This window comes from Bacillus rossius, chromosome 10 (genome assembly GCF_032445375.1).
Source record: "Bacillus rossius redtenbacheri isolate Brsri chromosome 10, Brsri_v3, whole genome shotgun sequence".
Classification (NCBI taxonomy): domain Eukaryota; kingdom Metazoa; phylum Arthropoda; class Insecta; order Phasmatodea; family Bacillidae; genus Bacillus; species Bacillus rossius.
Genome location: NC_086337.1, coordinates 55,441,190 through 55,468,714, shown reverse-complemented (window position 1 = coordinate 55,468,714; position 27,525 = coordinate 55,441,190). Strand labels below are relative to the sequence as shown.

At 45.1% G+C, this 27,525-nt stretch overlaps 1 protein-coding gene across 1 annotated transcript in view; it reads right to left on the bottom strand.

Annotated features, from left to right (window-relative positions):
* Positions 1-27,525, bottom strand: part of LOC134536204 (filamin-C) — a 131,697-nt gene that overhangs the window by 16,774 nt on the left and 87,398 nt on the right. Inside the window, 17 exon segments of the mRNA XM_063375857.1 lie at positions 50-454; positions 1,140-1,338; positions 2,970-3,082; positions 4,623-4,853; positions 5,726-5,899; positions 7,343-7,480; positions 8,249-8,476; positions 9,028-9,195; positions 9,294-9,515; positions 11,297-11,449; positions 12,087-12,260; positions 13,655-13,873; positions 14,723-14,869; positions 16,025-16,112; positions 16,114-16,193; positions 16,960-17,181; positions 20,904-21,050. Of these exon segments, the coding sequence (XP_063231927.1) occupies positions 50-454; positions 1,140-1,338; positions 2,970-3,082; positions 4,623-4,853; positions 5,726-5,899; positions 7,343-7,480; positions 8,249-8,476; positions 9,028-9,195; positions 9,294-9,515; positions 11,297-11,449; positions 12,087-12,260; positions 13,655-13,873; positions 14,723-14,869; positions 16,025-16,112; positions 16,114-16,193; positions 16,960-17,181; positions 20,904-21,050 (3,108 nt within the window).

Genomic DNA, 27,525 nt, shown 5'->3' with positions numbered 1-27,525 from the left:
TAAGGGTTTATTTCAGTAGAGACAATGCCCTCCAGACGGCCCAGCTAACCTTTGAAGGAGGCCTGGCGGTTGCAGAAGGCCTCGTCCATCTCCACGATCTTGACCTGCGCGGGGTCGAAGGCGTGCACGGTGAAGGGCACCTTGCTGATGGGCTGCTCGTTGTGGTACACGGTGATGCTGTGCGGCCCGACCAGCTGCGGGGTGTACTCGGCGCGGTGCGACCCGGAGCCCAGCTTCTTCACGAAGCACGGCAGCTGGGAGCCGTCAGGGGCCACCACCTCCACGTGCAGGCGCCCGCCCATGCCCTTGGGGTCGAGGTCGAGGCAGGCCGGTGCGCCCACCGCCACGTCCTTCAAGCCCTCGCCGCGCACCGTCACCATGCGCGACTCCTTGCGCTGCATCTGCTTCATCTCCTTGGCCCCCAGCTCCAGCACCTCGCACCTGAACGGGCTGCCTGCGCACATGCACGCGCACACAAGCTCGCAGGGAAGCCCGGCTCACACACACGCACACTCACTCGGGTGTATCACCAGTGTGGATCATGGACAGACATTGCCAACAGCCAGTGTTTTCCCGGCGTACTCCCGCTCCCGCCCGTTTCTTCCTCACTGCTCTTTCCTCATCTCACCACCTCAAAGCAGCATAAAACTTTTTATGCATAATTTTTTGACGTGATGATAACATCTTATAAATTTATGAATGCCGGATGCACGCACGAAAAAGCATGACTCATTGTCACGTTCCGCCTGAGCCGAGCGTGCAAGAACCGGCCAACCACCGTGCGAGAAAATCTTCTATAATATCAAACATGTTAAGGTGGGCTTTTTAAAAGACAGCAATTTAAAAAATTTGATATGACGTTACCACGTAAAATTATTGTCCGTAAACAAACTTTACAGACAATCTCCCCCCCCCCCCTTTTTTTTATCCAAATTTCGATGCTTTAAAATAAGATTGTGACAATCATGCCAGTGCGACGATTATGCGATAAAACTCTGTAAACCCTCTTTCCGGCCAAATGGCTCTGGTAGGACAGTGCTATAGGTAATGGTGGGAGAGGCAGACTCAAACACCTACCGCTGCCCCTCGAACCTGAACGGTCTCACGTGGGCCCAAGTGGCAGATGTTCGGGCACGCACCTGGCACGTCCTCCTCGTTGAACGTGATGTTGATGAAGTGATGCTCCAGCTGGTGCGGCACGAAGGTGACGTCGTAGAGGCCGCGCGCGCACGCCACCACTTCTGCCTTCACCGTCGTCTTGGCCGTGCTCACCACGAGCTCCAGGGTGCCCTCGCCGGCCTCCGACGCATCCACCGTGAACGTGCCGGGCTTCCCTATCTGCAGCACAGTAGCAGTACCCTGCGCTGTACAGCCACGGCTCTCGCAGCAACGTGCGTGCTCTGGCTTGGTCAACGCTTACACAGCTCAAGGACGCTTCCCCCCCTCTATGTTCCGAACTACAGACAAGATTTTATGGTTTTATTTTATATGAGTTCTGTTTATTCGTAAACATAGCATATTATTGAATTATGAGACAAAAATGTTTTATAATACTTATTTCACCTAAACAATGTTATTCTGAGCAATATTTTATGCACTTGGAACAATCAAAACAAAATAATGCCAAAAGTACTTCTTTGAAAAATGTACCAACGTTGCAATGTAAAAATAAGTTACTAACAACAGTTATACAGTTATGCAATAAAAGAAAAAAAAATTCCAATAATCTTTGTACATACATTTATGTAAAAACTTCATGCTGAATACATTACATTCATTGAATGTATGATATTAAAATTAAGTCTTTTCGTATTTGAGTTTGGTGTATTAAGTTACATTTCTGTATTTTATGGTGTTGCTATTTATGCTATTTGGTGTTATTTCAGTTTTATTGCAATTCACCATAAATCTTATCTCTATCTATACTATAACCAAATGTTCTGCGTTCTCTAGTAACATTTCCATTGAAAAATGAAACGTTCTTACAAATTAAAAGTTTTCACTCTCTGAAACAGTATACCATTATATTCAAAAGCATTAAAGAAAACAATTCTATTTATAATTTCTAATTAATAAGGAAAAACAATCACAAAAATTAAAGCAAATCAAAATTATTTCCTGAATGCAGGAGACTATCAAGGCATTAGTGGCATTAATCAGTGTAAAAAAAAAATTGAAATAATTATATAGTGGAACCTCATTGTAAAATACCTTACCTTAAGGATCGTTCTCGCATGTTTTTTGTTATATTTTTTAAGGGCTATTTCTAAAATTTTTACTCGACAACCCCCTTGCATTCATCATTCTGCCACAAATATTTTATGAGCTAGTTGTATTGCAAATCTCATCCAAATCCACTCAGCGGTTCGGGCGTCAAGGAGTAACAAACATAAACACAAACTTTCGCGTTTATAATATTAGTAGTATAACTTATGATTCCTACAACATGTTTTACATTATTTAAAACATTAGTTTGAAATACTTTCAATTTTTGAACCCCAAATGGGATTTTTTCAGGTATACAAACTAATGAGATTTCATTGTTTTAAATAAATGAACTTGAATGTAAAAGTTATAAAAAGTTATAAAAATATCCAGCCTAAATAACTAGATTAAAGTTCACCATTATGCTGTTGCACTATATGAGAAGTAAAATGTGTTTAGTTGAAGATGTTACAATTTGGAAATATTAATATTGATATTCCAATATATCACAACAGAAATGTGATGTATGTAATAACGTCACAACGAAGCACACGAAGGAATTTCAGCGTTCAACCATGCTTCAAATGAAATTCTTAAAAGTCGGCCGCCAGCTAACAGCTGTGGTGTTCTCGTAGTTACGTAGGAAGACTGTCGAGACGCCCCCACCATGCCCACGACTCACGACACCACGAGGCTCCGCAGCAGTGGCCACGGGAGCAGCCTGTGCGGAGACGCCGTGCTTGTCGCGAGTCGGCGCCACTCACCTTGATGGGGGCCAGGCCGGTGACGCGCACCTTGCTGATGTCGTAGATGTTGCAGGCGAAGGGACTGCCCTTCACGGGCTCTCCGTCAAGCAGCACGCTCACGCTGTGCCGACCTGCACGCACGCCCTTCACATCTCAGCTCACGTAGTTTATGTCCAAGGACACGTCAACACTTCCACGTTAACTAAACCTATTTTTAAAGACCAACTAATTATTTAGCAAAGGGTTACTTTTTAAACATTAATTTTTTTCAGAGGTCTTGAAGATCTCATAAATTTACCTTGAAAATAATTTATACAACTAAAAATACCGCTTTGCATAAATTTAATTAGGTATTCAATTACTACTATAATGTCAATTAAAATAAATAAAATACAGTAAAACCCTTTTAAAAATACCAACATTGAAAATCAGACTTATTATAAAAGCAAATTTATTGATAGTGTTTAATTATAAGTACCATGTTTTATCGCAGAATCGTCGCACGCGCGTAATCGTCGCAACCATATTTTAGGCTGTCAAAATTGGGATAAAAAAACTTCTCGAGTAAAATTCGCATGATGTTTTTGGTCCCGCTAGTAGATGTCGAGCGCTTTGTGTAGGTATCTTTTCCGTATAAAACAATGTATTTTTAAGTAGAAATCTAATATTTATTTGGTCATTACCACTTACTTGATAAATTAACGGAAAAATATGACGTTGTTTGACGTGTAAATTTTCTTACAAAGACGTTTTTAAACGTTATTTCCTTTATCTGATCATCTGCGTCGCCGCGGTGTAGGTATAATCTAAAATTAAAATTCCGTTATTACCACCTATTTATTTAATTAAATACAAAGTTGTCTGACGTGTAAATTTTCTTTTAAAGACGTTTTTAAACTGTATTTCCTTTATCCGATTGTTTGCGTTGCCGCGGCGTACCGCTTATAAAAATGTAGCCAGCTCATCATTCATGTTTGGTTATGTTGCTTCCCGTATAGAGCGCGCGCACGTAGTCGAATATCGATATCTCGCAGATTGAATGCAACGCGCGCTCTCTGTCAGGTGCCGAGTTAACTAAATTTGATAGCCCGCATTCTTTCGTGGCAAGTGTGTACTACGACCTGTTAGTTCAAGTCAGATTCAAGCGGCTTGCGTTCGCGTTAGAACTTTGGTTTTTCTATTTAAAGTTGAAGAAAGGTTTTTGTTAAAGGAATTATTAATATAGATTGTTTGGCGTGCTCTTGTATACTCCACCTTTTTTTAAATAAACGTACTTTCCATGAACGGGTTTTGTTTTTATGAATAAATTTACCTAACAAAAATTTTTTTTTCCTCATAATGGTCGCACCCCTACTTTTCAAACTTTATTTTAGAATAAAATCTGTGACGATTAGGCGAGAAAACACGGTACAGTATTTACAGGTCCAGGGCTAATTATTTTACAACTTATTGCAGAGGAAATATTTTTTAAGCAGTTTTGTCAAATATTTTTCACAAGTTTAGATTTAACTGTAACAAGTTTTTTTTGTTTTAAAATTAAATATTATTTTAAATCAAGAGATGTTTGAATGTAGTCAACATTTAAACTAGGTGAGGCAATTCAAACCATACACTATTCAGTATTGGGTGGTAGGTACTCTCTGAACTGTGCAACAGGAATGAGGAGCTCACCGACTTCGGTGGGCAGGAACTCGGCCGTGAACTTGTCAGAGCGCGACACGCGCACCGGCACGCCCAGGCCCGAGGGGGAGGTGACGGACACGTCGCAGGTGCCCAGGTCCCCGCCGGCGCCCTGGGGGTCCACCAGCACCTGGGCGGGACGCCCCACCGGGGACATCTTGAGGGCCGAGCCCGACACCAGCACCTGGCTCACGTCCAGCACCTTGCACGTGAAGGGCGACCCTGCGACACACCACACCCCCCGTGACGCCCTGCGCTGTGGTGGCGAGCCAACACTTCACGATCCACTCATCAGCTTGAACAAAGCTGTGTACAAACCCCGGAACCATCCCAATAACTCTTAAACACTTCTGTACCAGAAATTTACAACCACCATAGAAGCTTATAATTATGGTGCAATCACCCCAAAAGGTTAAGTACAGAAATGTTTAAACACTGGTACTAGATCTATAGTAACGTGACTAAAAATAAACTTACTTAAAACAAATATCGTAATAAAGACAATATGGGAAACTGGTAAGATAAACGCAAGACAAGTGACACCGGGGAACCTGGTGGGGTGGAGTTAAACTACATTTTGGTACATCTAGCGATATGGAGTGTAAATTAACTTGAAAGCAATGCAGTAAAGTGTCTCTCGCTTCGCCACTGCTAAATGAATGGCCAGAGTTTTCCCATATTGTCCTATTACGATATTTGCTTGAACTCAAACCTGCTGCATTAAGCTGCTTTTTACATATAAGTTTACACTAATAAAATAACTGCACAGTTTAATGCAAGGATATCAAAACACCTTACAAAACCCTTAAAATGATTGGTTAAGTAACGTATAAGTTCCAAGCTACTTCAAAACATATTTTCTATAAAAAATATAAATAAAATGTTTTTGGCCAGGTTTTGAGGCCAAAAACCTCTCTGTGTACCGGCTCAGAAGTGAGCACCTCTTTCCGGCAGAGATGTTTTTTTTTGCGGGTGAAATAGTGCAAGAATCCGTTCTTCTTGCCCGCTGAATTCCAACTCAAAAAAGCAGCCCAATTACAAACGGCAGTGACGCGAAGCTGTGTCGTGCACTGGGAACACGCCGCGGGGCTCACCTGGCACGGGCTCCCCGTTGAAGCGCACGCTCAGGCTGTGCGCGGCCGCCTCCTGGGGCTTGAAGTTCACCCGGAACTTGGCGTTGCCCTCCGACTGCACGAAGTTGGGCACGTTGCGCCCCGCCACGGACACGATGATCTCCAGGTTGCCCGCGCCCGCCTGGCTCGCGTTTACTGCCGCACGCACACGCACAGCGGGTCAGCGTGCCGCACGCATCGCATTCTGCCAGTGCACCTCAGTGCGTGCCCGTGCCATTACACTGCACTGCGCCCACTGCAACTTGTTGCTGGTTCCAGCGGTACCAAGTAACGCAATACTTCGCAACATTACATCTAGGCCTACATGCATAAAACACAATAAAAATGGCAAAACTGTACTTTTTGCTAAAGAATGCATATGGATATTTTATTTGGTAGTAAGCAAATAACTGTGTGAGAAGGAACCAAAAACTGAAGTTAATTTTACAGCCTTTCGAATGTTAAGTTAGTAAAAAATTTATTTATCTTCCTACTAGAAGCTTGGTGCACAAATAAAACAGCTATCCATTGTATTTCAAGGAACCAGTGCAAAACTGTGGGAAAACAACATTTGTTGCCTTATGCTGTAGGGCACAACTAACCTAAAAAAAATGGTATCTGCAAAAATAAAAATTCCTAACCTCAAAATTCGTCAGGATCATAAAATCACTCATCATTAATAATAATTTGTTTTCCCATTTTTTGACTGATATTTTAATGGTTCATCCTGTGTTCTCACTTCTTTTAAATGCAGAGTCTTGATCACAGTAAACATCACCACGTGGAAAAGTGAAAATATTTACCGAACTAATTGATTGTGTAGCTTCCAACGTCTGACTGCTTGCATTTACGTACGTAGTTTAGTACTGAAGCATATTATCTTGGTAACGTTGTCGTGTTTTTAAACAACAGATGTTACGGGCACATAAAATCTAAACAATACATAGTTAGAAAAATAATGCATGCAACATTTTTCATTGTTTCCATGCAATTCTCGTACCCAAAATATGATTTAAATTAATGTAAGTTTGTTTTTAATTTCGCAGAAGTTTCCAAAAAAAATGCCAAAAATTTGCATTATTGCATATGTGATAGAAGCATGTCACTAATCAATAAATTTCTGAAAGATAGGTACATGTAAAATGAAAAATTTAAAAATTAAATAAATAACCCTCCAGTTGGTAAAGGGTAGTTTCAGTTCGTAGGTAACAAGGAACTGTTACAAAAATCATAATTGGAATAAGTTGGTCAATTTCCTGATTTTATAAATTATTAATTCAGTGAAAATTTACATTACAATCTCTTGCATATGTAGAGGCACAGCTCTAGTTTACGTTACCATCACATAACAACATATTTAACTTCAAACGAATAAAGTTATTGTGTACCTCATGCAGCATACCCTCAGAATTTATACATTTATTATTAATTTCCATCTTATCAAAACAGCCCCAAGTTATCTTTCTAGAGCATACGTGAACGGCTACAGGCATTGTGTCTGAAAGTGTGTATCGCAGCCCAACACAGAGAAGGTACTACTGCACGCAGCTACGACATGCAATCCCTCGAACAGCGCAGTGAGACGGGCGGACATCTTACTGCTGAAGAAGACGGGCTTGCCGACGACGCCCGAGTTGATGTCTGTGACCTTGACCTTGGAGGCGTCGTAGGCCTTGACGAGGAAGGGGCTGCCCTCCACGTTGGCCCCACCCAGCTTCACCTCCACGCTGTGGTCGCCTGCGCAACACGCCCTCGGCACGTCACCGCCGCGCCACGCGCAAGACAACAAAAACTACTGGAGACCACATTTTATGGTTTCATTTAACAGTAGTGTTTAATTTTTTACAAATTAACAACTTGTTATTGATTTTATTTTCATAAATGCCTGTTTAAGCCACCTAAAATTTCTAAACCCTTAAGAAACTACAGTAGAACCCTTTTTTTACACTATTTTCAGGGATGTCTGAAAATTTTGTAAAATGCGGGAAAGTGTAAAATATGGGAATGAAAGTTTATTTTTTGCTCAGTGATATACGACCTTAACATAGGCCTACCATTCTCTAATACCCATATAATTATTGATGTACGTACGTACAGTTATGTAAAATCGGGGTTTTACTGTATTACAAGTGTTTCAATACACTGTGGGGGTTTAACAATTGTTACTTAAATAAGTTACTGAATATTGCTGAGAATTAGTTATAAATATTTAGGTTTTTTTTCCTGATTTAAAGTGGAAAAGTATGCGTTTAGTATTTGTCTTACTTCCAACATCAATTTTTACGTATCTTAAGTGTCTGAACACATTATCCAAACATTTTGAGTTTACTGTTTGAAAGGATGTGTCCCTCTGTGCATGGGCAAATAAAAATTTTCTTGAATGTTTTGGTACCTCACTACAGAATGTCAAAGCAAACAGATAAAGCACCAGTTGATCTGGACAATCATGACAGCACAACGGAGGTGTTTGTTCTCTCAGCGACTGAGCATGGTCCGATGACTTGCCGACGTCGGTGGGCGTGAAGTGCACGGCGTAGCGGCCGGCGGCCTGGGCGCCCACGTCCACGGCCAGCGGCTGGCGCGAGGGGCTCAGCACCTGCACCTCCGGGCGTCCCAGGGAGGGGTCGGCCTCCACGCTGAAGCTCGCGGTGTGGCACACGGCCACCTTCTCCAGCCCGTCGCCCGCCAGCACCACGCGCGCGGCCTCGGACACCAGGCACGTGAACGGACTGCCTGCAACACGCCCCGTGCACCCGCCCTCGTTCGCTTGCTCCCGTCACACGAGCACACACTATCGGGAGTTCACTGCACAATATTTAACTGTTATGCTTCATCAATACACAAGACGTTGGGTGCAGCTCCTGCTCGGGTCGTTACCACAACGCCAAACGTACAATAACGCCGAATATCATAACGCCGAATGTCAAAATTGATCACAACGCCGACAGCTAGAAAACTGCTGTGTACCACAATGCCGAAAAATGATTTTGCGGGGAAGGGGAGACACAGGAGCAAAATGAAAAACAACTGAATGACTTTGTGTGCTAACCTTATCTAACGTAACCTTTGTGGCAGTCCTGCAATGACATTTTTTGGAGTTAATGTATTTCGGCGTTGTGGTAATTCGGCATTGTGGTACACAGCAGTTTTCTAGCTGTCGGCGTTGTGGTCAATTTTGACATTCGGCATTATGGTAGTCGGCGTTATTGTACGTTCAGCGTTGTGGTGCGTCCCCCTCCTGCTCTGTAACAGATCCGAGAGACGTCGCTCACACCGGGCATTACCTGGCACGTCCTCGCCGTTGAAGCGCAGGTCAACGGTGTGTGGCACGGCCTCGCGCGGCGTGAAGGAGATGGCGTAGGAGTGCGGGCCCTGGGCCTGCGCGGAGGTGGGCACGCGACCCCCGTTCACCGTCACCTCCAGGTTGCCGGGCCCCGCCTGGCTCGTCTCCACTGCAACATGGCGCGCGGAGGGCAGCCCCTTCCTCGTCAAGACCTACCCACTGAACACTACCAACACTGCCAGTAAGCTGCGATGTGTGCGCACTCACCCACGAATGTGATGGGCTTGGAGACGACGCCCTTGCCCACGTCCTTGACGCGGATGGCCTTCACGTCGTACACCTTGCAGCTGAAGGGCGAGCCCGCCACGGCCACCTTGCGGTACGCCGCCAAGATGCGGTGCTCACCCACGACGCGCGGGGTGAACTCTATCTGGAAAGTCTGTGAGCCGATGTCTTTCACCTGCGCGGGGACGGACTGTCCGTTGGGGCCTGCGAGAGGGCAAGGCATGAGGGGCGCCGCACGTCCGTCCGGGGGGGTCCGGGGTTAGCGGCCGCCAAGCCCCAGGTTAGTGCCCGGTTAGCGCTACCCCCGCCCCCCAACGGGCGTGTTAGTGTGCCACGCACTCTGTGTGTTAGGTCCCCACCTCCACAAGCTCCCACGTACAAACAAGTTACACTCACACATTAGCGTTAACACCTTTAGCAATTAGTAATAGCTCAGATCTAAGTTTAGTTTACTAACTAAATGAAGTTACTGATGAGGACAGGAGAAGGTGTAAGAGGAATGTTAGTGCAGGATGGTAGATGGTACATACACAAGTGTTATGCCTGGCAGGACTATCCCGGCCGGCTGTTAGCGTAACTATGATAGAAGGAACCACTTACGGGGTCCCGAAGCACCGCCACCTCAACCCAAAGCTCTCCTCCGCAGCGTTAGCGAGTGAGAGGGAAGCCAGAAGAGCGGTACAGGTTATGTGCGTATGTACAGGAAGGAAGGAGAGACGAGACGAGCGTGTGTCGCAACAAGAGAGTCTAGTAATGTCTTAGTCTGTAAGGGGCCGAACCTGGAACAACAGAGAAACATCAAGTTCACAATAGACGAAGGTCAGCACAGGACAGACGTACATCACAACACTGAAGGCTAGCACCGTCACACAATGAGGGTATAGCTTGCCCGGCTCGCTCTCACATAACTGTGATCCTGTCGTATCACTGGCAACCGACTACAATATAACAACAATTCTGTGATCTGTGACTATGACAGATCTCTAAAAAAAGTTATCTATATTATTCCAAACATTTAGCACTTGAATGACTGACAATTTTACTAAAACAGTAAAGATTTTGTAAACCATCATAAAGTCTTGGTGCTTGTATGTGTCGGTTCAGTCAATAAAACATTAGTTAAAAAAAATATTTCTTTTTTGTTCCTTTTACCTTGACAATCAAGATTGCTTGCTATATTTTCTACATTCAGATACATAGAATTTTATTCTGAACTATTTCAAATGAAAAAGGTTCAAGCAAGTGGTAACGAGTTAAGGTAACTTATCAAGGACCGTGTCGGACAGCTTCGGGGCTGACCAATGACGAGAGGCGAGAGAGAAAGAGAGAGAGTCCACCTCCGACAGCAAGAAAGCAACAGGTGTGGAAGACACTTGCCACTGTCGCACACGACAGTACTTCCTCCGCACATTTAGAACCCAGCACCTTCGTAAGGAGCAGTTGCAGTGCATCAGACTATTGGCTTATCAGAAACATACGCTTAACTGAGACTTTACAACATTATTAAACTACTGACTTGTCTGAACTTTATACAGGTGCATCCCATAGCTTTCATGATATATACATAGATCAACAAATGCGATGAATTAACCTTGATGTATTTTAGCACCAACTACTCTTTTTGCAACATTGAAACAAAAAATATCCGAATAGCTGTAAAACTTTTTTTTTGTAATATTAATTGTTAAACCTTTGAAACACAAACAAGAGTACTTTTTTTTGTTTACTAGTTATTTGCCATAAATTGAATTCCTAAATGCTTACATCTTGAGTAATAATAATGTTTAGACATAAATTACATATAATTTTAATAAAATGCAACATGTATCACATCATCTATCCAATAATAGTACAAACGTTCAGTGGAAACAGTATTAAATAGTTATTGAGTGCAATTAGAATAAGTAAGGATGTGATGCAGCTACAAACACAGCCAGACTTTCGTCCCGGTAACGACACGTGAGTGCGGACCGAGCAACACTCACCCTCCACGTTGACTTCTATGTCCTCGACACTCCCGCCAACATTGCTCATTGTGAAATACGAGGTTTTACCGACCGCGGCCGAGGTCAGGGACGGTCCCGACACGAGGATCTGGTGCGGAGAGTCTCCCTGTATGCGCGCCAGGAACGGCGACCCTGCAACAACGCGACACCCGTCACCGCTGGGCGACGTGTTCCGTGTTCACAGCCACGCTGATACACCCCAGCGGAAGCTTCATCCAGCACCAACACTCGCTCTGTAGAGACAACGGTTTTATTTTCAGTCCAATTTCATTTTTTAAAACAATGGATTTCGGTGTTATTGTTTTTATTGATACCCATGACAAAAGTACAATAACTGCATTTATTCAGATGTCACCCATACTTTCTACTTAACTGATTATAGTTCCGTAGGCATTTTCACTCAAATTTTCCTGTTATTTAAGGCAATACTTGAATGTTGTGTTCATTAATTAGTCAAAGGCATAACGTACATTTTGTTATGCATAAATTTTATGCAGTAAAATACTTTTTTTTGTAATCTATCAAAAATTCTTATAATAATTAAATCTATTAATGTATTGACTAATTAAATAAAAATTATTTAAATTTCTGGACTTGCACTGTCATTATTTACGAAAAGTATTGCATCGACTATCAGATCTGTTAAAAAAAATGTTTCAGTAATTGGATCTGTATCAGTGCCCATCACGCAGGTGTTGGTTCAGCCGGGAGACACGTGCAGACAGACCGCACCAAGCAAGGAGCACCGAAGGGGGAACGACGCACGCACCTGGTATGCTCTCCTTGTTGAAGTTGATGCTGATGACGTGGTCGGTGGGCTCGATGGGCACGAAGCTGACCGCGAAGCGCGCGTTGCCCTGTGGGTGCACCTGTGTGGGGATGTTCTGTCCTCTGACGCTGATGGTGATCTCCAGGTTGCCCTCACCGGCCTGGCTGGCGTCCACTGCGGCACAAGCACGGCCCTCAGTCCCACTCTGGGACAGGCTCGCATATCCCGTCCTCTGCCGTGCTAACCACTCACGTGTCACCCGTCTAGCACATCACCGAGAACAGAGCGTTTGAAAAAGAGTATGTAACATACGGCCAAACTGCCAAATTATCCAAGCCTCAAATGGGAGAACGTAATAAGGGGCCCGCCTAGTCAGGGGTGCATGTGTGTTAGTGAGGCGGAATGATAAACGCGACGCTCGCTGGTGCTTCTAGCGCGGTGTCACCTCTAAGCACAAGGCTCTGAAATGGCGCGCAGTCTTTTCGTCGTGCACAGGACCACTATGAAATTTGAGCTACAACCGTGACATTATATGGCAAAGAAATGAAGGTAAAGGTGTAATGCAAGTCCCTTAAGTGCTTTCAAGAATCTGTACCAGTCATTTTATGCTTAAAAATTACTCTGAAAACAAGACTTTTAGCCATCTGAACTCTACTAAAAATAAAGTTTAAAAACTTAATCCGGAAACAAAACTACTGATCAGCCCTCAACGAATTCTTAAATGCTTTTCGTGAACAGACCCCAATCGGATATCTTGAGTAGTTTTCAGATTGTGTTGTTTTTCCTGAAGCTCTGCGCACCGTGTGTGTGCCCGGGCGGGCGGTGCCTTAACAGGGAATATTCTTAAAGCAAGGGGATTCACAAACATGTCTTCGAAGGAAACTGCAGAGTGTATTGATGCGTGTAGACACGGGGCAACCTTGGAAGGGTGGCCGTGCAGTGCTGGCAGTTGGACCTGCATGCAGTGTTTAACGAGCCTTGCAGCTCGGCAAGGGCTGTGGATGGTCGCACAACGGCAGAACACAAGAATACCAGGCACGCTCAGAGTAAACAATGGTGGTGTTCATTGTCGAGCAAGTGAAGGGAGTCCAGCAGCAATAAAGAGAACTCTTCATACGTGAAAATGTAATGTGAGATTGTAGTAAAAAGATGGAAGGACAAACAAAAAAAAAAAAAAAAAAAAAATTAGCCTAGCATAATTTTGCTATCCTTAAAGCTACAGGTATCTTCAGAATGACAACAAATTTCTTTTGTATGCTAAAATATTTAGACAAAATAAATCTAAGTTAGCATTAAACACCAGTAACTTTGAGAAACTAGTAGCTTATATGCATTTTCAGACTAATGTTATCCTGGGTTTTGCTGAAAGCATAAATGACCCGAGGTAAAAAAAAAACCTCCATTTATTATTGGCCTTAAAAAAATGAAACACTTAAAATTGTATCTGCACATTATCAATTTGGTTCAAAAACAACAGATATCTAACTTGTTCTCTATCATCCAGCAGTCTCACTTATAAACGAAGGGACAAATGCGTTGTAGTTGGATGACCGAGGGACGAAACTCACCCATGAACTGCAGGGTCTTGCCGACGGAGCCCTTGGGCAGCGTCCCCACCAGCACTCTCTTGGCGTCGTACGCCTTGGCCACGAAGGGCGTGCCGCTGACGGGGTGCCCGTTGTACTCCACCGTGATGGAGTGGGGGCCCACCTCGCGGGGCGTGAACTCTGCCGTGAAGCCGCTGTGGATGTTGCCCGTCACCTTCACCGGCAGCTCCCCCGCGGGACCTGCGCAGACCTCGGGGTCACGCCCCGCGTTCCTCCCGCGGCCACGAGCACAGAGCACGGCCGGCACTGCCCCCACCCCAGCGTGAACCAACTTTTATGACATTATGGGAACACCAGCGAATTTTTATGACTTGACAACTATTTTCAGGGATTGGCCTTTTTGAATCATCGAAGATTAGAAGGAAAATATTGGACGTACATAAAAGTAGTAAAGTCGATAATTCAACACTCAAAACTCTAGAATTTACTAGATCTATCTGTGCTATTCCTTGTAACTATTCTATTATTATTCCCTCAGACAGTACTTTTAATATGCAACTACTATGTAAACAAAATAAAATTATACATTGGTTCGGAAATATTAATTCATGAAACAAACATTTAACATTTGAACTTTTTAACACTAGAGTTAATATTATATTAAATTTTTTTGTTATATTTTATTTTCGATACCCGAGACTTAAATTCACATTCCAGAGTTAAGATTCGTGGTACTCTTTGTGACTCGAGATATGGATTAGAGAAAACTGGGGTATGACACTTTATTAGTAAAAAGCCTAACTGGAAATTAAATAACACACAAAAAAACATCAAATATTTAATTTTAAAAATGTTATTTTAAGTGTCTAGGACATAACATGTCCAGGAGAAAGTAATAATAATGAGATACCAATTTTTTGAATATTAATATATCACAAAACTCACCTCTTACTTAACACTGGAACATCACATTGAAATGGCAGTGCTGTGCACGGGGGCGAACATCGAGCAATGGTATTGTTTGGGAACATCTTGGACCTGTTGACTCGCTGATGTCTCTGAGGGAGGGGGGAAGGGGGTTGCGCTCACCCCTCACGGAGACGGCCAGCTCCGCGCTGCCGCTGCCGTCCACGCCCATGTGGAAGCGCGCCACCTCGTTCACCGGCACCAGCTCCAGGTTCCTGAGCGTCAGCGACACCCGGCTCGAGCCGGACACCGCGCACACGAAGGGGCATCCTACGCACACCGCGGCACAGCTCACTCTACCGTGCCGTGCTCGGCATCGGGCGACAGCCCTGCGAACCAGCCAGCTCTTACCACGTGTTGACATTGTTTCATGCCAAAGATTGTCTCTTAACTCTAGCTCTTCCTTTCTCCTGCAGTTGGCAAGGGAGAGTTATTTTGAGGCGAAAACAGAACAGCAACCACATTCGTAAGAAGCCCGCCTAGTCAGGGGTGTGTCTGTGTCGGTGAGGTGGGATGATTGAGGCGACGCTCGCTGGTGCTTCTAGCGCAAGGCTCAGAACTGGCGCGCAGTCTCCTCGTCGTGTACGGGGCAACTATGAGATTTCGGTGGTAGCCATAATATTAGATGGCAGAGAAAAGGAAGATAAAGGTGTAATGTAAGATCCTTGGGTGCTTTTAAGGATTTTTACAGGCTGTTTCAGGCCTTAAAATTATCCGGGAAAACATGCCTTTTCGCCCTTTTCATTAGCCTAAAAATACAGTTTGAAAATGAAATAAGGAAAAAAAATATATCCCATTTGCCCTCAGGGCATTCTTGAATGCTTTTCGTAAACAGACACCTCTCGGATATCTTCAGCAGTTTTCAAATCGCGTGGTATCTTCTGAAGCTCTGCACACCGTGTGTGTGCCCAGGTAGGCGGCCCTTGAAGTAGTGGCCTAGCGTGCACAGCTACTGTTGTTATGTTTCATTTACAAGATTTCTGAAAGTATTTAGTTGGGAATAGCACTTAAGAGCCATTACACATGCTTGTACAAGTTTCATTTGATAGTATCATCTTAGACCTGTTCTTCTGGAAAGTGAATATGGCAAACTGGATTTTTCACTGACATTTTTGTACACAGTAGAGCATGGACATGCAGATAGCCTTGGTTTTTAATATTTTCCCACAAAATTATACACCCAAACTCCCACAATGACACGTTAATGTTGACAAGACTGAAGCCAGCAAGCCAGGACGGTTGCCTCGGGCACAGGGGGAAAGAGGCACATTAATTACAAGCCAGGGTCATCCTCCAAGCACCCACACTCCGGACCTCACGCGACCGGCCAGGCCAAGAGTGGTCAGAGGAAGTCGGAGCCAACAACTGAGGCGATGCTGCACGCTTGCGAGCGCCGCGCTTGGTCGTGAAGCACACGGCACTCACCCGTCACGGTCTCGCCGTTGAACTTGATGTCGATGAGGTGGGGCTTGATCTGGTCCGGGGTGAAGCTGACGAGGCAGCGGCCGCCCCCCCACCACCTGCACGTGGTTAGGGACCTCGCCATCGTTGATGGAGATCTCCAGCTGGCCCTCGCCCGCCTGGCTGGCATCCACTGCAACCACGCACGCTCCGTGCCACTCCGCACGCACGGCCTTCGACACTTCCCCGCACTCAACCAACGTGCCCAACATTCTGCACCTCGCTCAACTAATGCACGAATCTCCTCAACTTACTTAAAATAATATATCAACCTGATTTCTCAACGAAAAAAAAAATGAAATTTTAGATACTTCCCCAAAGTGAACAAAAGTCAACTTAGTTAACCTATTGATTTTTCTACATTTCCAAAAGCTACTTAACAAAAACAGTTTCTACACATGATGTATGGTGCAATAAAACGGGGTGAATAGAAACAACCTGCTAAAAAAAAAAAAAGCTTTATGAATATAATCATTAAATTAAAAATTTTACTGTTTTCAAAAAATTTGCCAAATTGATTAAGATTGATTTATATTAAAAAAATAAGTTTGTATCGTTCTCTAAACAGACTGTTTACGTTCACCCCGTTTGACGGTAAAAGTGATATAAGCATGGGAGGGAGTTTTAGAGTGTACCTACTCAGGGGCGCAACAACTAAATTTCCAAAGGGGGGGCAATATACCTTTTTATAAAGAATCATCAATCCCCCCTATTGAAGTGGCCCGGGAAAATTTGTATTTCAAGGTGGAAAATGGTGTTATTTAAGCAGTTTTATTATCTAAAAATTGATTACACAACACTTTCTTTGCCCTTGTTTGCCCCCACTTCAAGGTTTCAGAGGGGGGGGGAGGGCAAAATACCCTTGCCCCCCCCCCCCCCTGTACCCACACAGTACGCACCCCTGAACTGGCAGGGCTGGCCCACGACGCCGCTGCCCACGTCCGTGACGTGGATGAGCGCGCTGTTGTACACCTTGGCGACCAGCGGGCCCGCCGGCAGCTTCTGGCCCGCCACGCTCACCTCCACCAGGTGGCTGCCCACCTCGCCGGGGGTGAACTCCACGCGGAACTGCCCGCCCTGCTCCTCCACCAGGCGCGCCGCCACGGGCCGCTTGCTGGGGCCTGCGCAGGGTGTGGCGACATGTGCTGTCCGGTTCAGGCTACAGCAGAGCGCGTAGCCTCGTCCCGCGTGAGCGCTCGCTGGTTTCAGTCGACGCCAAGCTGACGAGACCAGGGCTGCCAACTGGCTTCGACACTGTCTGTCTGTAGCAATCAACTGTCAACCACCGGCAGGCTATCTGCATCACAGCTACGAACTTTCATTTTCCCCCACAGTACTATGTGTTCCACTTTAACGAGTTGGCGTAAATCATGACGAAAAGCTGAGCTGAAAGATTAGCCTTGTCGCGTGAATGCAAACTAACTAGACTTTTATGGGCTGAAACTAGTATGAGCTGTGAACTAATGTAACTGTCTCTTTACGATCATCTCCTTTCGAGCCTTATGAACATGGTAGATGATGCAGTGAACTTTACAACACTGTAGCATGCTGAAGCATGTAGGGCCCCCTACTCTTACGTATTTCTTATTTAACTCTTGGATGTAAAGGAGAATAGCGCCAATGCACTTGTGGTCTCTGGGGTTGTGGCTGTGGAATTTGATTTAACATTCAACGTTTCAAGCCCAAGAATAGAACTGTTCCATTAATTTATGCAAGATGTTGTAGGGCATTTTCAATGGTAATGTGATTTGTAAACAGAAACTGTAGGACATCAGAATGCCCATGCTATATATAGTTGAACTCATTGGGAATAGGCAATTATTTAGTCAGTACTGTTTTTTTAAATTGATTTTTATTTCATGCATACAATGTAAAGTTTTTTTTTTCACTAACATGTACACCTCATGGTTCAAAGCAACAAGTCATAGACAAATAAATGGATGCAAAAAATAATTAATTTCACAAGAGATTGAGAGTACATGTAACGATGAGAAGAGAAGTGATGGCAAAATTTATGTATTAGGTATTCTTTGTTTTGCCAAAATTATTTACACAGGGGTGAATCAAGGTAAGGGATTGTGGGGGGTATAACCCCATAAATCCCCCCCACCCACCAAAATTAACAATGTTTGAAAGCAAATATCAGGCAAAGTGCTTCTATATCCTTTACTGATTTTGCCTCATTGGCATCCTGTTGTTAACTGTAAGACACTTTTATAGTGTGAATTAATTTATGACATCCCATTTAAGGGTTATTTATGACAACTGTTTGAAAAGATTAGAGTGAGATATATCTTCAGCTTGATCCACAGTATTAAGTGGTTTAATTCTTATCTGCAGTGGATTTTCACATTTGCAAAATAATAGTATACTAAGTGCTCACATCTGCCATTCATAAAACTCGGCACATTAACATCACCTTCTAACCACTTGGTTTCTTCAAGAGCTTAAATTTTAAAATTTTAATTAATTAGATTTATATTTTAGTATATTCTAACTTGTACAGTTCAATTAGTTTTAAAAATAAATTACTCTTGTCTGCCTCCTACCTAGCCAGTCCTTTCAGCACGTATATTGTGATAGTATCATAATACACCCCTCACTAAGGAAGGTGCAATAGTCACAATGTAATGCAACAAGACTTGGGTATTTATAGAGCGGAATCCACAAAATGTAACAGAGATCTTGAGCTGAAAAAGAATTGAATTTTTTTTTATTTATTTGGTACAGATTGTCAATGCATGCATGTTCCGAGTAGCAAATAACAGTTTTTAAGTTTCACTTAATTACCATCACATCTGTTGGGGTGATATTCGTTTACGGACAGTCATTGATTGTAATAATTTTAGTGTGGGTGTAAGCCAACATCCATGGCATAGTCAGCTGAAGTACCAACTACAGTTAGAGGGGTTCTGGGGTCCAATAGAAGGTTAGGGGATGAGTGTAGGGTTTCAAAATGTAAGACAGAGTAAATTATAAACATGTAAGCCAGCTAAAGCTAGCCAACCAGCAATAAAAAGTCAGTGCTAAAGCCTGTGTCACACGATGGAAGGTTTCATACAAGCTCCGCTAGAAGCTTACAGCAAAACTGCTAGTAAAGCACCCATGGTAGCAGGTATGGATGTTTCTACAGAAGAAACTATCACAACAAAAATAAATTATGACTGGTGCAGGCCTAGCTTGTGCGAATGGTTTTATAATAACAGTTAATTATTTTTGTATTGTATAAACATCAATGTTTCTCATAATTTCCACCTAATGGTGTAATTGATTCAACAGACCACATGTTCACCGAGTTTCAAATCAATAATAAATGTAACTTCGATCCCTCCAAAATAAATCACTGTATTTACCACTTCATTCTGATCGGATAAAATTTCCACATTTCACGAAACCTTCCACAGAAATTCGAGCACGACCATTGAAAATGGCCAGCGCTCTGCTAATTCAGGAATCCTACGATGTCCATCAAGTTCTGTCACTGCCCGATTACACCCGATCAATTCACCTTCGGCCAACCTCGGGATTATTTATATATATTTATATTTCTCTGTTTATTTTAATGTAGCTATACTAACCTAACTAGCCGTCCATACTGTTTTAAAGTGTTTTAATATAGCTAACCTAACCGACCACTTTCAATATTTGAATTCATTTTTCCCTGCGCAAAGATAAAACAAATCCCGAGGTTGTCCGAAGGTGAATTGTTCGGGTGTAATCGGGAATGGCAGAACTTGATGTGCATCTTAGGTAGACTCTTTTCTACTCTGTCCAACACTTCATCCAGACCATCCTCTGTCTCCTGTAAATTCCTACATGTAATGCATGCCAATTTGCATCCCGCATGAATGTGCCCAGGGTTTCCCCTGTGTCTATGCAGGTTTTTACCCGGGCCCAGCAACCTATCTCTAGTTATAGTGTAGATTTGGACGTAGTTATTCAAAACGGAACCAACCCACAATTTTGTTATATTTTATTTGAAAATAAATGAAAATAGTACAAGGTTGATCATACCGTCATTGCTATTATTATATCAGTATTTATACTAGACCATTAAAATCATACCCACATTATATTATCAATAGGAGAATTGCAATTTATAATTAACTTTAACTTCAAAATACTCAGAATAGGTTTCATGTGGGTTGGTTACTTTTTGCATAACTACGTCCATTTAAGAGTGAGGGGAGTTAGTCATGGCATCAATCGTTGCCATTGGCTGGCCAATCCCCCTCCTAGCACATGATGCATGCGACCCTCTCCCTGCATGGCTAATCCCAGCACGACTAGGCGTATACGCACCTGGGTCTACCCATAACCCGGACCCCTCCAAAATACACTTAGTTTTAGCTTTGAATATATATACTGTATAGAAGTCGCGAGTGAATAGGATTTACTCTACGTTTTTCAGAAGCGTATGATGAGCAGCTTGGGAACTCAACCGCTGCAGTGCGCTGCCGTAACGTCCTGTATCGTCTTAGGTTGTTATTTACACGTTAGAGCGCAGCACTGTCGCCCGCTGTCATTCCCCGCACCACCCACCCAACATTCACTGCAGCTCGAGGTCGTTCCACGCGAGGGGGAAGGGGTGTTTGAAGAGTTCGACACTTGTCCGCTAGGTGGTACCACCACAAGTCGATGCCCTAGAGATGGTGGCGATTGCGGCGGTGAATTAACCAACTACCTCAAAACAGTATTAGAAGTTGTAACCTGGGCTGGCGACTTCTATACAGTATATATATTCAAAGGTTTTAGTTAGGTTAGGAAAACAACATGCATGTGCATGTTGGGTCTCCCTGCTAGTTCCTGCACAGAGCGGAGGAGCAGGAGGAGCAGCACTCACTGATGATGTGCACATTGATGTCCTCGCGAGCGAAGCCCAGCGCGCTCAGCTCGAAGGTGGCGGTGGAGCCCGCGGCCACCAGGCGCACCGCCTCGCCCACCACGGACATCTTGGGCGCCGCCATCACGGCCACCTGCCACGGACTGCCTGCGAGCACACCGGCGCCGCGCTCTTGTGGCGCTCCAGGGGGAACACACACACGTCCCTCAGCACTCACGGTCCAAACACCATCGTCGCGAATCTGTCCACGGTTAGTACTTTCCTACTAGATCTAGTACTTTCATAAGTTTTTTTAGTGGTCGACTGTTTGCCCAACGCCGTGAATTGCCCCGCCAGACAGAGCATATGCTAACTAAGCAGCCAATGGGGCTGCCTCGACTAGACGGCGTCGCAACCGGGGGGGGGGGGGGGGGGGGGACAGGTACCCCCCAATAATAAAAGTCTTCAATTTCGTCCCCTCCAATAATATATTTACTTTCGCAGTTATATTAAAAATATGATTTCTGTGATATAACCCATATGTTGCGCATGGTGCATTTAGTCCAATCAAGGTAATGTGAGCACTGTGTTTTTACAAATTTGTTCTCTGAAGATATTCTTTATAAAAAATAAATTATATATTGCAACCCACTATAATTAGAATATTTAGGAAAGAAAAATGCCTAAAAACCACCTTTTTGCACCTTCAAACCCCAAATTTTCCCGGGGGAGCGCTTTTTTTTCCAGGGGCTGGATATTCCTCAACAACTAAATCAATTGCAGCCCCCCCCCCCCCCCAAATATATCCTTGCGACGCCCATGCTAGACCCCATGGTGAGAGTAGAGGAACGCGCGAACGAGGGGTGACGGGATGATGGGGCCTGCCCCGCCTGTCTCCCAGGAGTGCACGGGAACACTCGGTCGACGAGGGGAAGCCGTTCAGCACACTTCCCACGTCGCAGAAGTCTCGGGCTTCACACGGGGGGGGGGGGGGGGGGGGGGGGGGGGGGGAGAGAGAGCAGACACGAGGCAGGCAGGCAACACTCTGACTTGCACTGGATCTCGCCCTGCCGTCTCTCAACTCAAACACCCACCTTCCTTCCCTGTGTTACTGACCCCCATATCAAGTCACTGGAGCACCTTCGCGGTCAGTTTTTGTGAGATTTTATACATCGTCATGTATTTAGAAATTTTTTAAAATTTTGCGTACCCAACCTAACTAGGTGATCTTAAGTTTTAGTTAATATCACCTGGACCCTACCCTTGGTCAATCAAGTTGTGTTGAGACACACACAGAAATGACCATCCGTTAAAGTGCACTCGAGAACGGTCCTTACTTCAGCGCGATACCTTGTTTTCCTGTTGCCCACAGAGACATAAGTCGAAGAAGACATATATATGTTACTTGTGTAACATTCATTATTTAGATGCTTATTGCTTACTAGCTAATGCACAACATGCATTGCTATGCCTCTTTCAGGTGCCCATGCTTTGTGAAGTCAGCGTGTGTTTATGCCTTGTGGTGCCAATAACTGCGACAGATGTTCCAAAATAGGACTTGAAAACAAAACAAAAAGGGGGGGGATGTCTGTAAAGTCGGTTTACGTACGATAATTTTACGTGATAACGTCATAAGAAAACATTGATGAAAAATTGCATACTTTTTTAATTTTCAAATATTATTTACAGTTTTTTGCAAATTTAATTTATATAATTGGTTTAAATATAATCACGAACAATTAGATAAAAAGCCCGCCTCATCCTGTTTGATATTATAGAAGATTTTTTCGCACGGTGGTTGGCCGGTTCTTGCACGCTCGGCTCAGGCGTGACAATTTTTCGTGCGTGCAGCCGGCGTTCATCGAAGTGTCGCCACGTGCAGAATCAGAACTGGAGGTTGTGTGTCGCATTCCGCCAGCGCGACTGGATGGACTCTGCGGTCCTCTGCGGGAAGCCTTCTTTTCACAGACGAGAGAGCCAAACGCCCGATCGTGCATCTTCGGTTTTTTTTGTTCATTGTAACTCATGATAAACTAATGGTCAATTAGGTTAGGTTAGCTACATTATAAATACTTTAAAACATTGTGGACGGTTGATTTGGTTAGGATAGCTACATTAAAGATAATGTGAAATCATGTAAACAAAAAAGCGAGCATGAACTTCGGGGAACTTCGGGTGTGGCTCTCTCGTCTGTGAAATGAAGGCTTCCCTTCATTGGCTGATGACTCGTGACTCGACACGAGGGTCTCTAACTGGCCACGAGTAGGTACTCCAGGTTAACAGTGAGCCGATAGCAGAAGCAGCACAAAGGTACTAGTTGCTCGAATGTTAGCAAATCACGAAATTAATCCGCGGACCTTTTCCCCGGCCACTAAGCATAACCTGTGCTGACCCCAGCATCAAGCATCTGACTGACAGCGCGCGTCAGCGAGAGTTGCTTGGAAGACAGACATGTTCCCGCGGGAAGCCTACAACTCACGTAGTTTCGGTTCCCTGCGAGAATTTCCGAAGATTTCCGAGGTTTTGCGTTTTGGTATTAACGCCACTTCAGCCGCTAAAGCAGAAGTTTCCAATGAAACAAGCATGTTGTGACTGACCTAACCTAACCCAACCCTTCGATTTTTTTAATTTCAATTTTTGAGAGAAATCCGAAGTTGCACGTACGTGGTAGAGAACCGAAACTACGTGAGTTGTAGGCTTCCCTGTTCCCGCCGGGAGCCGGAACAGGTAACAGGTAACAGGTACCGCAACAGCCACGGGACGTTTCGGACCAGCAGGGACAGGTGGCGCTGTCATGCCACAGTACCTCCGCGCCCAACAAGTAAATTCATTTCCTTGGCATTCCTATCAACTAAGGGGATTTTCGCTGGATCTCCGATATCTCTCTGTAGCATTTAGTGAGTCACAATTAATAATTTCACCAGATAATCACCTAACGTCGTCGTTGTGATTGAGCGCTCTTACGTGACTTGTTACCGCTTTTTAGATAACATTTAACAAAAATATCTGTTGAGGCCCTTTCAGACGAAACGTAAAATGTAAGCGCGCTGGTGAACTGGCAGTCATGACGAGAAAGTATCATAACCAGGTGCGTCAATCTGTAGGATCCACAAGGCGACCACGCGGAAATCACAGAAGAGAGGGGGCAAGATTTTGCGTGTGAAGTTAACCGACACGCCATCTCTGATTACGGTACCTGTATCTTTTATACTCCTCATAATTTGGCCAGAAACTTCAAAATATACAGACGAAACCAATCTTTGAAAGATTCGTGCAATGGGAGTGCATGACTTGTAAGCTTTTGTACATACGCCATTGCTTAGCAATGGCGTATGGCGTATGTCCAAAAAGCTTACAAGTCAATCTACAGACAGTTTCCCATAAATAGTTAAGACATCAAGCCCGTTTTACAGTCAAGCTTTTGCAGGTGATAACATGCCCCCATCGGTGAGGGGCTTTTTAGTTTCCGGGGGGTGGGGGGAGATGCAACAACTTCTCTCTCTCTCCCCCCCCCCCCCCCCCAAATCCTACCGGAATGTACGACCATGAACACAACCGACCGAAGGCGCGGCGGTGTTGAGGTAGCGGCTCGCCGGTCAGCAGGATGGGAGGGGGGGGGGGGGGAGGTCACCAGGTGGAATGCCGGGGAACAGGCTGGGCGCCACGCCACGGCCAGCAGTCAGGTGGTCTCGGAGCAGCCGAGGCCGCACCTGACCGGGGGCCGTCGCGTCCACCCGTCACTCGCCCGTCGCGATATTGCCACAACTTCCTTGAAGGATATAGCCCAATTAACTGAACACAGATTTATTTATTAACTACTATTTACACTGTTAATTAAGTTACAACGCTTTGGAAAATGTCTGTCAACAATGAACCGCTCTTTCATTCTGTCCGCAGTGGCTCGTCTCTTCTCGCACCTCTGTCCCGACACACCGCCTCGCGCTACTCGCTCGTCCGTCGCACACGACGACACAGTCCCGATGCGCCGGTCTCCGCACACGAGGCCCGTCTCTCGTCGACCGCTATCGCTCGCCAAGGGGTCGCTCACCCCCTCCACTTCACTGCCTCGGAAGCCGGAGTTGCCGTTTTTATACCCCTACGAACCCATTTCTGGAATGGTCTCGCAAACCTTTCGAAGTGTCGCGTCATCATCGCCCGGAGCTCCCAGAACAATGGAGTCCCAGTTACGCCGCTTCACGCAGGCGCTGAGCAATTCGGGAGAAGGAGAAAGCGGGGGGAACGAGGCGCCGCCGCTAACCCGATTAGGCGTGTAACGGCACTGAACAACGCCCCACCCGCGTGTGAGCGCGCGGACTGCCTGGCGAGTTGGCCTGCCTTGCTGCCCGTAATCAACTATCCTCGTAACAAATATTTTCTATTTCAACGCTGCCGCAACCCCATAAACCCCTACTACTGAATAATAATAGGAATAAATATAATAATTCCAGCCCGCAGCTAACCTTTAAAGACGGTTCTATTTGCTTTGTAAAAATATTATTATTTTTTTTTTTTTAGTATTGCCGCACTACGTGTAAATTTTTTATTTAAACTTTGAGTACTTTTCAAAATCAGATAATTATGTCTTTTCATCAAGAATTTTCAATGTCTAAGTCAGAAATACGAATACGTTAAAATAGCTCTTTCACTGAGGCTGGCATCTTACTGGAGATTCAGCTGGGAGGTACTCCCTGCGCGCGCACACACACGCGCGCCGGCCTAGAGTGGACCTAGCTGCGCCACTGCCCGAGCTGCGACCTGCGACCCCGTGTCCACCACACACCACCTAGGCCGGTATTGCACGACACAAACACGAGGGTTTAAGGTGTTCAATGCGCTACACCTGTACCCTGGCCGTACTCCTAGTGCACAAGAAACAGGACACGACCAGTCACTTATTGTTTAGGGAACGGATTTCGGTGTCTATCCGTTGCCGTTTCTGTTGCCCAGATTCCACAAATGAGCAGAGCTCGCTTTTTTCGTTGAATTCGTCCAGATGGCTGAATCACGTCTGGCGCCATTAGCTCGTATATAGTCATTTTGTACCAAGCGTGTTGGTGTGCCAAATTAAACTTTATGATAGCGAAATTATCCTAGAATACATTTTGTAAGCATAAACATTAATAGTCATTACAAGAAATAATATTAACTTTAAAAGTATTTAGGAATATTAGAAACGCCGTTCTATTTCTTTTTGCCGTAGCAATTGTATCGATGGTTGCGAAACGTCCACTAGAATGCGTTGAAAACCAGTTTCTAGCCTCGCGCAGGGCAACGTTTATTAAAAAACTATTGCAGATTTGTTTGCTTACTGGGATTAGGTTTGGACACGTTTTGGAATACGGCCCACGAGTTAAATTACAGTTGTGTCCCAACAAGGCAGTGCTTATTCACTACCTCACCCGAAGGTCTTAGAATACCGCCCTTAGAGCACACTGCAGTGTGCCGCACGCCCCTGTGAGGTGTGTGTTCTCCCAGCTCAGCGCCGTGCCCACCGGTGTGCCGGTGTGCCGGTGTGCCGGTGTGCCGGTGTGCCAGTGTGCCAGGCAGCGGTGCTGCACAGCAGCTCATTGTCTGTTATCTCGCGCTGCTAACAAAGGCGACGTGAGGTGCGCTGGTACCACACGCACTGAGCAACAAGAGACGAGGCAGTTCCAATAGCTACAGCCAGAGGGAGAGGTCTATCATGGTCCCCCCTATTTACTCTTTCTTTCCAATGCACGATATCCACTGCTAGCTGTGTCCTTGCCAAAGTCGTGAGGACACAAATACCTGAGCTACACTCAATGAAGACGACTGAAAGCGTGTGCATGTCTAGTTAACGTGCAGTTGGTCAGCTCCTAGTGGACGAGAAGCGCTCTCCCTGGCTGTACGCGGGGGAACAGAGCAGCGGGGGGTGGTGGTGGTGGTGGTGGGGGGGGTAGCACGTGACAACACGGCCTATCGCCAATCGTGCCCTATCTGTCACTGCGCCAGTGAGAGCCAGCGTGCTTGTCTGCAGCTCTCTCGCCTGCTGCACGCCTGCTCACTGGCTGAGGCCACCTGCCGCTACGCTTGTAGAGACCTGCAAAATTTGCGGGTTCAATGACCTCCAGGATAGAGTCTACTACACTCTACACACTCGGGCAAATGCCACCTGTTCATTGGCTGCTGACTTGTGAGTCGTCTCGACTGAGTGTCTGTGATTCGACACTTCTTTGAGCGAGGGTCTCTAATTGGCCCTCATTAATCCAGATTAACAGTGAACCAGTGGTAGAAGCAGCGCTAAGCTATAATTATTTGAATTGTAGCATATTATCACGAAATGAATCCGCGAATTTTGCAGGTCTCTACGGGTTATGTGGTCTCTCGCCCGTACATCTGCCAATTTTTAAATGTTTTGGACTGCAGCCCCTCCACGCTGGAGTCAGTCTCACACAGCTCACGTGTTCGCGAGCCCTCCTGACAAACAATTGGGAGTGATTTTACGGGAGGTTCCCAGCATCTGCCAAGCCCGACAACCCTTGCTTTTATGACCTGTCTTTCGGTCACTGCTCATGGAGCACCACGAAGCTAACCCGTGTCTAGGGAGGCGGATCCAACTGGAGAGAGGCAGCCAATCAGGAGCATGTAGACACGACTGTGGAGGCCGCGAGGTGGCTGTTTG